General features: G+C 40.9%; 1 protein-coding gene across 1 annotated transcript in view; it reads left to right on the top strand.

The window, feature by feature from the left end:
• SLC35D2 (solute carrier family 35 member D2) overlaps nt 1–11,053 on the top strand; it is a 61,650-nt gene extending 50,597 nt beyond the window's left edge. Inside the window, exons 9-12 of the mRNA XM_003782995.3 lie at nt 849–916; nt 8,086–8,164; nt 9,116–9,198; nt 9,897–11,053. Coding sequence (XP_003783043.1) covers nt 849–916; nt 8,086–8,164; nt 9,116–9,198; nt 9,897–9,999 — 333 coding nt within the window. The 3' untranslated portion in view covers nt 10,000–11,053. The remainder of the gene's footprint in view (nt 1–848; nt 917–8,085; nt 8,165–9,115; nt 9,199–9,896) is intronic.
• The last annotated feature ends 695 nt before the right edge of the window (nt 11,054–11,748 follow it).

The following is an 11,748-nucleotide window of genomic DNA, read 5'->3' on the forward strand; positions in this document are numbered from 1 at the left end:
TGTAATCCTCCGTGGTGGGGCTGGTTGCTGCTGCTGCTGCCCGCAGCCACTGCAGCCATGGGGCAGAACTTTTCCTGGAAGTCTCCGCAGCTCCAGATTACACTCCAAGTCCAGCAATCCACCACCTCACTGCACACCCCAAACTGCCACTCCACACCAATAGTCCACACCGGGAATGATCTAGCCCACTCACTCTCACTCTTGTTCCAGGAGAGCTGAGCTAAACATCCTTTCCATCTGCCATCATGGTCTAGAGTCTACATCACTCTTATGAGGAGGATTTTTTATTTTTATTTTTTTTAAACCCTATTTTGTAAAATAAATCTGCGGTTCAGGGAAGAAAAGTAAGTTACCCAACATCACACAACCAATATTACCTAGGTTTTTAAATATTGTATTTCTTGGTTTGGGAAGGATTTTTTTTCCCCTTTTTTGAGACAAAAGTCTTGCTCTGTTGCCCTGGGTAGAGTGCTGTGGCATCAGCCTATCTCACAGCAACCTCAAATTCCAGGATTCAAATAATCCTCCTGCCTTAGCTTCCAGAGTAGCTGGAACTATAGATGCCTGTCACACCCAGCTAATTTTTCTATTTTAGTAGAGACCAGGTGTCGGTCTTATTCTTGCTCAGGTTGGTCTTGAAGTCCTCAGCTCGAGGGATCCTCCCACCTCAGCCCCTCAGAGTGCTAGGAGTACAGGTGTGAGCCACTATGCCCGGCCAGGATTTTTAAAATTATAGTTTCTGTCTGGAAGCTTGTTCCTGTATAAAAACACAGGGTTTGGTAAAATCAGTAGATTTAAACTGCAGTATCATTAGTCTAATCATTAGTTTTTTTCTTTTTTCATCATAGGCTACTGAATTTAACCAATGGAAGAATGTTCTGTTCATCATACAGTTTCTTCTTTCCTGTTTTTTGGGGTAAGAAACCATAGTAAGTAGAAGCATTGGTCTATCATATCTCTTGACAAGTTAAATCAAAGACCTTCTGTCTTTCTGCAAACTCCTTTGTCTGTGTTTCTCTGTGCTTGTACAGCAGAGCTGATTAGGAGCCAGGATACCTGGGAGCCCAGCCTAAAAGACTAGGAGCAAGCGCAAAGCTGTTCTGGTTTCGACAATTATGTTAATATCCCATTCTACTCCAAGTATGATGTTGCTTATTGATTTCTGAAAGTTTATTTGAAATGAAGTCAGCTGACATCTGAAGTACACAACTGAGGGTTTTTTTTTTTTTTTTTTGAGATAGAGTCTCACTATGTCACCCACAGAAGGGCGCTGTGGCATCACAGCTCACAGCAATCTCAAACTCTTGGGTTTAAGCCATTCTTTTGCCTTAGCCTCTCAAGTAGCTGGGACTATAGGCTCCCACTACAACACCAGGTTATTTTTTTGTTCCAGTTGTCATTGTTTAGTGGGTTCAAACCCATCACCCTCAGTGCATGTGGCTGGCACCATAACCACTGTGCTACAGGCACCAGGCCAACTGAGGGTTTTTTGTTTGTTTGTTTGCTTGCTTGCTTTTTAAGGAGATAAGGTCTTACTAGTGTTGTCCAAGCTGGACTGAAACTCTTGGGCTCCAGTAATCCTCCTACCCCAACTTTCCTAGTCATTGGGACTACTGGCTTATGCCACCATGCTAGGCAGTACCGTATTTTTGTTTTGTCACTATGTCCTTAGTTTTTCAAGATCTCTTCCTCACATTATCATGTGGCAATGACAGCCTTTTCTTATAGTGCTGTACCTGCTCTATTCAAAGACATTCTGAAGAGAAATGTTGAGGCTGTGGTATTGTCCAACAACTAGGCTTTTTGTTCTTGAAATTTTCTTTAGGTGTGTCTCTGTGTTGAAAGACCATGTTGTGTGTGTCTATTTTAATCTAAAAACTTGAAAATTTCTTTGCATGAATAGGTGATACATGTAACTAGTAAAAAATTTAAAGGTGCAAAAGAATAAAGAGGGATTATCAGCTACCCTCCTTTCTTCCTGTTTTTCTGGACACCGGGCCCTGGGCTTGGGCTGTCCCTTCTCTCCTGACTGTGCTAAGGGGCGTCACCAGGCTTTGTACTCCAGGATTTAACACCAGTGGCCCCTTGAGTTCTGAGGCCTTGGTCTTGCCTGAACCACTCTGCCAGCATCCTAGTGTCTCCAGCCTTCATTAGGGATTTCTCAGCCTTCACAATCACCTGAGCCAATTCCGCTGACAAATTCTCTCTCGTGTGTCTGTATACAATATCCTGTTGGTTCTGTCTCTCTGGAGAACCCTGACTAATAAACATTTGGTATTGGGGAAGCTGACTATCATCCCTTCTTACTGTATTCTTTACAACATGATGAAAGAGATGTGATATTGTTTCCTTGCAAAAGGAATAATAGGCTGTAATAAGCATACAAGGCTTCTTAAGCTTAAAAGCAAATTTTTATTAGTGCAGTGAAAGCAGAAAATTGCTTAATTGCAATTGCTGAGCAATAACCAGACAGCATATACTTATAACACTGGCAGACCACAACTACAGTCCAAATATGAGGGCACGGAATATTTTACAGATCATAAAGGTGAAAACATGAGCAAAAAAATACAAGCAATCTCCCTTGCCAAATTATTTGATCCTGTCCAACTTCTGCCTCTTAAAAGATACAAATGGCATTTTCAAGAATTTTTTAAAATTATTTTTTCCAGAATTATATTTTGGGATTTTGATCTTCTGGGATTGTGATTTTCAGAATTTATGACTTCAGGGATTTTGATCTTTCAGGATTTCCACATTAGGGCCCAAACCTGCCAAAGAAGACTTGTAATTCTCTGTTGAGTTACAGTGAAGGGCTCCGCATGAGGAAATGGTACTATCAGGAGTTTGTAAATAGAACATATGATGGAATGACGTTGTTTCAGGAAGATAAACTGGATTCAGGGAGCTAAAGATAAATCACAGAGTGGAATTTAAGTTGAAAACCAGAATTTTTTAAAGCTACTGCTACAGTTCTCTTTAATGTTGCTGAGTCATTGTGGCTTCCAGTTCCTTCATACCAGAGGCAGGCACCAGGCCCCCTGGATCCTGAGAGGATTATCCTAATCTGTGCCTGCCCCAGTACCAGGCAGGCTCTTTGATCCCACCGAAGCAGTAATACATTCCCTGAGTAAAACCCCAAAGAATCCCATTGCAGGATAAAAAAAGTATTCTAATTCTTGAATCTTCAACTCATACTACTAATGACACAGTGTACAAGAGAAGGCAAGCAGGGTTCCCCTCACTGTGTGAGCATGGAGTGCAGAACCTGTAAAGAGTGTGAGTATCCCCATCATCTCCATCAAGGCAGAGCTTAGGGGAAGATTGGTGCACCACGTTTATTCCATGACCTGGTGCCTCTTTAGTTCACCGATGAGCCCTTGGGTACTTGGGGGAAGATAAATTTACTTGAAATTCTTTGAAATCAGGAAGTACAGGAGAATAATGTGCTTGGGTGGCATTGTGGTTGGTAGAAAGTGTATAAAAATCGAGCATTTGTTGTAGGCAGGATAGTTGCATCATGTTAGGCAGAACTATTACCTTGTTATAAAACATCCCTGCATTATCTGGATAGTTGCATCATGTTAGGCAGAACTATTACCTTGTTATAAAACATTCCTGCATTGAACAGTTGTGTTCAATCTCCATATATGCCTGTGATGAGCAGCAAGTCACTAAGTTGGTCATTTGAATTCTGTTTGTGATCACCATGAGTGTACCACACAGCCTTAGGTAAATCAGTTATTTGTTGTGCCATTCTTAGAAACATGAAGAAATCTTTGAGCAGAAGTTCTGGTCCAGAGGTTTCCACCTGGGCACTCTGACCCCAAGAGCCCTGTGAGCCAGAACGTGCAGCTGGCACCTGCTGTCTGAATAAATGTGCACCAAATATATGTGCTGCTATTTGTCAAATGTACATAGATGATATAATGACTTAAATATACAGACAGGAAAAAAGTTACTATGAATTAAGCAAAGCTTTAAAATATCTTCACATTTTATTATTATTATTATTTTTTAGAGACAGAGTCTCACTTTATTGCCCTTGGCGTCATAGCTCACAGCAACCTCCAAATCCTGGGCTTAGGCGATTCTCTTGCTTCAGCCTCCTGAGTAGCTGGGACTACAGGTGCCCACCACAACGCCCAGCTATATTTTTGTTGCAGTTTGGCGGGGGCTGGGTCTGAACCTGCCACCCTCGGTATATGGGGCCGGCGCCTTACTTGCTGAGCCACAGGTGCCACCCTACACATTTTATTTTTTTTAATTTTTATCTATCTTTTGAGACAGAGTCTCAGTATGTCACCCTCGGTAGAGTCCTGTGGCGTCACAGCTCATAGCAACTTCAAACTCTTGGGCTTAAGCAATTCTCTTGCCTCAGCCTGCCAAGTAGCTGAGACTACAGGTGCCTGCCACAACTCCCAGCTAGTTTTCTGTTGCAGTTGTCTTTATGGCTTAGCTGGTCTCGGCTGGGTTTGAACCCTCCAGCCTCGGTGTATGTGGCTGGCACTGTAACCTCTGTGCTACGGGCGCCGAACCAACTTCGCATTTTATTAATTTATAGATGCTAAAATCAAAAACAGTCACGTGGAGGTTGGCAATTTTGGTATTAACAGTGGTGTGGTTTCCCTTGTACTGAGTTAACAGAGGTTCTTTTAGTTTAGAATCTTGGTCTTAGCACTGTACAGGTCCTTACTGTTTCTTTCTTTCTTTCTTTTTTGCTGGAGATTCATTGAGGGCACAAAGATCCAGGTTACACTAATTGCATTTGTCAAGCAAAGCCCCTCTTATAAATGTGCTCCTCCCCCCAGTAGATTGTTTCTTTAAAAAAAAATGTAATACGCTACTACTTTCATCTTACTGGCTTCCGAGGTGTATTCGTCCTCTCTGGGGTCATCTAGTGGGCACTTTGAGAAGTGCAGCTTTTCTGTCTGGGTCCCAAGTGTTGCTTAGGACTGCCCCTCACTCAGACTCTCCAGAGGTGGAAGAGGGATTCTCCTTCCCTGGCTCAGCCCATGTGGTGAATACGCCCTAGTAGCCCACACTCATAATAGATGTTGGAATCTTAGATCCATGGTATCCACCAGTTTTGAATGCAGGCCAAAGTGGTTTCATTAAGATATAGGTGAAGCCGGAGGCCGTGACAGGCGCCTGTAGTTTTAGCTACTCCGGAAATTAGGCGGGAGGATTCCTTGAGCCCAGGAAAACAAGTCCAGCCTGGGAAACATAGAAGACAGACACCCCCACCCCTGCTATCATCCTTGTTTCTTAAAATAAATAAATAAAGATATAAGATGGAGAAAATATTGCATGATTGGAACAATCCTGGAGTTGGAGTTTTAAAACAAAAATAAAGAATGTCCATGGTCATAGTTTAAGGGTGCATTCAAGTTTAGGAAGACTACAGAAGCTTCTCTGTGGTCCCTGAATTGCACTGGCGCCCCTGTGCCTCCTGTGCCTTTCGTTTTATTAGACTCTGAGTCCCTCCAGTGCAGATGCTGTGGATAATCTTCTCTGACTGCTGGGGCCTGCCAAAGCATGTACTTAGCGACAGCAGGTTGAATATTTAACTTTTTTCATTTTATGCACGAATAAGAGCCTCCAGGGCTCCAAATTGACATTGAATTTATTAAAATGGTAACTTTTTAAAACTTAGATTTTCTTATTTTCTTGTATTTTTGAGACTCACTCTGTCACACTGAATAGAGGCCATGGTATCATAGCTCACAGCAACCTTAAACTCTCTTGGGCTTGAGTAATACTCTTGCCTCAGCCTCCTGAGTAGCTGGAATTACAGGTAGGGGCCGCTAAATCCAGTTAGTTTTTCTAGTTTTAGTAGAGATGGGGTCTTGCTCTTGCTCAGCTCACAACTCCTGAGCTCAAGCAGTTCACCTGCCTCAGCATCCCCCCAAAACTTAGATTTTCTTAAGCCTTAGAGTTCAACTTATAAATACTGTTACTCTATTTATAAAAGCTAATAATTTTTTCTATGAAAGAACATTTACTTTTTTATTTGATTAATGGCAGCTTATTAACTCAGGTTTAACCAATTAAAATTTCCTAAACAATTTACTGTTAATTAGTTCCATTTACAAGTCAGTGGATTAAAACATTTTAAGCTGCATTTACAAATATAATATGCCTGATTTTTCTTCAACAATTCCAACCCCTGAGGGTTGGACTAGCAAAGCCAGTAGATTGTTTTATGTACTTAAGCAACTCTTTGAAATCTAATAAACCAAACTTGGAAATGTGGTAAATCAGCCTTAAAGCATTCAATTACTGTGTACAGACTTACTCAGACTCTTACTCCTTTCACATTAAAATTGCATGTCTAATGTCAACCACACAATTCATATTAAAACCACAGAGTTTCTTTAACTTGTCAAATTGTTTTAATTACCTTAAGAAATACACACATTATTCTGAAGATTATAAAATTTAAGTTTTATAGTAAGTTTTATACTTAAGCTTATTCCTTAACCTAATGTAAACCTTAATATATTTTAATTCTATTTTTTTCTTTTCTCTCTACCATCTCGGTAGTAAATATATTCAGGCCAACAGAGGTTCTGGTGTTGAAGGTTTGTGACCCTGGTTCTGTTAGTAACTATCAGAGATTTAAGCCTAGATAGAGACTAAACGTGGGGGATAAATTCTAGCAAGATGAGTTTACCTAAGCCTCAAGGGCACTGAGCCTTTTCTTAAAGTTGAGTTACTCTATGAGGGAGCCAGGCTCCTGCTTCTTACTGAAAATCTTGTCTCTCTGTGTCTTTTTCAAGTTTTATTCTCAGCCAGTTTTGAGTGTAATTCCTTTCAACCAGGTGTCCTCAAACTATGGCCTGCAGGCCACATGAGGCCCGCTGAGGGCATTTATTCGGTGTTGCCGTGGCTGCCTGTCCTGCTTAGCAGCCGACTCATCCTGGGGTCTGCAGTGCGGCCCTCGAACAGTCTGAGGGACAGTCACCTGGCCCCCTGTTTAAAAAGTTTGAGGACCCCTGCACATTTAATCATCTGATTTGGATGAATGGAGTTTTGTGTCCCACATAGGTTGTAGCTAATTTCCTTTGCTATTTGATTGGAACTAACTAATTCCTTTACCTTTACCTGCCTTCTACACTCTTGTCCTGTGTGTGTGTATGTTTTTCTTGTCTGGTTCTTGTTCAAAATTCTGTAGTCATTTTATTGACAAGTAAGTGTCAATGCTTTATGTTAAATGCCTGGATTAACTTTGGGAACAGGGTACAGGAGTATTATCCTTGCACGTGGAATCCATTCATTTCGATCTCCTTTGTCTGAAGTCCTCAATGCAGGCTGCACATTAGAACCACTGTGGAGCTTTTAGATCTCGCACAGCCAGGGCCCCAATTGAACCAAACTTCCCCTGGGCATCACTGTGTGTTGAAAGTGCAAAGGGTGATTCTGATGCACAGGGAGGATTAAAAACTACTGTTATAGCATGGGTGTAACTGGAAAGATTTCCAGAGGGTAAACTCCTTCTCCTCACCCCCATTTCATGGAAAAGCTTATAGGAAATGCACAGAGAAACTGTGAAGGATACCTCAGGCAGGTTTAGCAAATGCACAGCTGGATCACTTTCCTGTTAAGCAAAGGAAATAAAGGGCGCCTGTAGCTTAATGGGTAGGGTGCCAGCCACATACACCCAAGCTGGTGGATTTGAACCTGGCCCAGGCCAGCTAAACAATAATGACAATTGCAACAAAGAAAAATATCTGGGCATTGTGATGGGCGCCTGTAATCCCAGCTACTTGGGAGGCGGAGGCAGAAGAATCTCTTAAGATCAAGAGTTTGAGGTTGCTGTGAGCTGTGATGCCACAGCACTCTACCGAGGGTGACATAGTGAGACTCTGTCTCAAAGAAAAGAAGAAAAGAAAGAAAAAAAAGGAAAGGAAATAAAATAAAACCAGTTAACAAGATGGCTTAAGGTGTGGGTTTATAAAAATAAAGCTTTATGCTGTGTGTTTCTTCTTACTTGCATGAAGTGCTTTATGTGGGTTGCTTGCCAATCTTCCTAACCTGTTACTATCACCAAGGTGCACTCGGATGTTTGCTCCTTTGCCTCAGGTTTCTACTGATGTACTCCACGGTCCTGTGCAGCTACTACAATTCGGCCCTGACAACAGCAGTGGTTGGAGCCATTAAGGTAAGTGGATGGAGCATTGGAAGGAAGAACTCAATCAGGGAATTGACTGTGAATCCAAACTTTCCCATCGTCGTGTAGTAAGATTGAAGGTGGTGACATTTTCAGTTGGGTCTGGGTGAACCCTTCTTTTTCTGATCTCCTTTTGAATAGAACAGAGGGACAACTTGCTAATTTAAAGAGGAGAGATAAATTAGGAGTGGCTAGGAAGGTACGGTCTGAGAAAATGAAATAAAAAGCTAGAAACAATCCAAATATCACTGATTACCAAGATACCTTTTGATCTATACTTTGGTTTTCTGGAAGAACCTGCTCACTAAGAAATAGAACCCTTGTGAAGAACTGTTTTCCATCTAGGTGTACACTCAATTGCAATGCAGTGAACTTGTGGATTGGTACTCGGGGCAATGTGTGCGTTTCAATACACACACACACATACGCACACGCACACGGAGGAATAGGGGATGGGGGTGTTTCAAGTTCTATTCTACTCTTGCTTTGTTTTTCTTAGAATGAGGAAACCTCCCTGCTCTAACACCTGTCACCAACCCAGAGTGTTCCTAGAAGGCATTGGGCAGTGTACTGTGTGGAATTTATTAGATATTTCTATTCCGTTCAAGTGTAGGGTGAATATGATTAAAATTTACCACCCACTGATGGTAAAGAGATAAGATTTGGCAGACTGATTACAACCCAACTCTTCCATCATTTGCCTGTGTATTAACTGGAATGGTCTTGGGGAGGTGAATAATGCAGATTTCTATAACGTGCACACCATAATTTACTTTGCTTCTTTACAAAGCCATACGTAATTTTAAAAATTCATTTATTTAACAGTCTGTGAACATCTGTGTATGCACAATAACTAAAATGTCTAGTTTCAGGTTTCACTGTGTGTATTTTCCCCTACATGCTTGACTTTTAAAATGACTAATCCTCTCTCTTTTTCTGCAGAATGTATCCATTGCCTACATCGGTATGTTAGTTGGTGGAGACTATGTTTTCTCTGTGTTAAACTTTGTAGGGTTAAATATTTGGTAAGTGGGATTTGTAAATTAATGCATTTTAGTAAAATAAGTTTAAATAGTCTGATTAATATGTAATAAGCAAAACAGCAAAGAGAATTTTACATTTTAAGCCAGGAGGTGTTTTGACATTATAATTTCTAAAAGAATTTTACTTCAATCGCTCATTTCATCTATTTTTATGACATACTTCCTTGTGTGGCCCCATGGGGACACAAGTAATGAAAATTCATGGGGCTGAGGTCTGAATTTTATTCATGGGTCTTCCCACAGAAGGTTCCCCTGGGTTATCTGTCTTTCTCAGACCAAGTGGGTCTCATTAAGCTCATGTTCTGTCAAAATGCCAGACACTAAGGATGCTGTGAGGATTGACTAAGATACTTTGGAAAGGCATTTCTGGGTACCAGATATGGGATGCCATTTAAGAATAATGGTACATGGTTTGTTGAAGAGAAACCAAGTGCTTGTTATTTCTCTCCAAGCTTCTGTGTTTCGTTTGATTACTCTTTTTCTGCCCCTCAAAGGCTTGTAAATAAAAGGGGGAAATTCTCATCAAGTAATCTACAGATTTGAAGAGCAAAACAGAGATCTGAATAATCCATTCCAGATCAAGCAGACCATATTGATAAAGATGTCAGCAACTGCTGGTTGTGGCACTGATAAAATTCCCAGTTATGTACTTTTTTTTTTTTTTTTTTTTTGCCTTTCAGCATGGCTGGGGGATTGAGATATTCCTTTTTAACTCTAAGCAGCCAGTTAAAACCGAAACAACCAGTGGATGAAGAAAACATTCCTTCAGATTTGAAGAGCTAGAGGCTGGGGCAGAATTGCAGACTGACTTGAGACACAGGACCCATGGTGAAGGGATTCTCAGCAGAAATGTGAAGCCAGAAGTTTCAGACTTGGCACATCCACCCTCTGGGTAAAGCACAAACAGGAATGTTTGCAGAATAACTACCTCACAGGCACTGCACAGTTGAGCCATCACTGGTCCTGAGAAACGTATCTGTGCAAAACCTCACCAGTGGGAAGTGACTCTTTTCAAAATAAGCCACTGGGACTTGGTAGGTAGTGTGCTGAGCGCTCACCTACAGACTTGTGTGGCCCCTTGTCCCAGTGGCATGCACTGAAGAGGAGGTTGATGTTTTAATGGTAACTATTTCCTTATCAGCATCTTGGCCTTAATTTTGAAGGCTCTGGTCAAAGCGTGGCACCAAGGAGAACAGTTTATTTCAGTTTAAACAGACATGTCTTTATTTTAATAAAATCAGCCAGTTAACTGCCCATAAAATTAGTTGTTAGCTTTGATGTAAGGTGTGTTCATATATTTTCTTAATCATCAAAGTAAAATAAAACATTTCTATGTATGCCTCATACTGTGATATTATTGTAAGCAGGCAGAAAACAAGAAATCAGTTAATCACAGAGGAGAAGAATATTCCCATCTTGGAGGGATAATTAGATAACTCCTTTTATGAATCATGTTGGGAAAGATTACCAAGTAACTCAATTGAAAGGAAATACTCAGGGTTTACCCTGTCAACATTTAAGTAGCCCCTTTCTTTGTTTCCTCTTAACTCTTTCTAGGTTCCATGGTGGGGAGGTTTAACCAAAGGTGCATGCATGTCCTCAAAGGCCAGCCTACCCCAAAGAGGGGCTTGTATGGGAAGGTGCCCTGGCTGGCTGGGGGGTCCTTTACCCTCCCCATTAGGAAATGGGCTGTCTCCATAAGTGTTGGAGTGCAGGGTGGAGACCCAGACTGGGAGTCAGGAGCCAAACCAACTAGTCCTGTCTCCACCGTTAACCTCTGGGAACCTTTGCAAATCACTTTGTCCATTGCGTGGCCTCTGGTTATCTCTTGTGAATAGTGCTGATATTAGTATGGGTATAGAAATATCTCTTCAAGATCCTGCTTTCAATTTTGTTTATATACTTAGAAGTAGAATTTCTGGATCATATGGTAATACTATTTTTAATTTGTTGAGGAACTATTATATGGTTTACCATAGTGGCTGTACCATTTTAAATATTCATCAACAAGGTTCTGATTTCTTCATATCCTCAATAATACTTCTCTCTTTCTTTCATAGTAACCATCATATTACTATTAATTTTTGTAGAGACAGGGTCTCACCACGTTTCCCAGGCTGGACTCAAACTCCTGAGCTCAAGAAATCCTCCCACCTCAACCTCTCTAGTAGCTGGAACTACAGGCATGTGCCACCATTCTTGGCTGGGTTTTGCTTTTGATTTGCATTTTCTTAACCAATCAAATCAGTAATGTTGACCATTTTTTCACATACACGTTGCCTATTTATTTGTTTACCTTCTTTAGAGAAATAGCTAACCAGTGGCCTTTGCCCAGTTCTTAAACAAGTTTTTTTTGTTGTTGTTGAGTTGTAAGAATTTTTTAGTGTTTCAATATACTTTTAAAAGGACTCTGGAGTTAGGGCTTCCAAAAACTATTATAACTATCTCCCGCTGCATCAACATTCTTCCTGAAACCTAGAAAAAAAATGCTAAGCAAAACAAACAAAACCTTTTTTTTTCCTCCAATTTTTT

The sequence above is a fragment of the Otolemur garnettii genome, unplaced genomic scaffold (assembly GCF_000181295.1).
Source record: "Otolemur garnettii isolate 467f Iridium unplaced genomic scaffold, OtoGar3 scaffold00006, whole genome shotgun sequence".
NCBI lineage: Eukaryota > Metazoa > Chordata > Mammalia > Primates > Galagidae > Otolemur > Otolemur garnettii.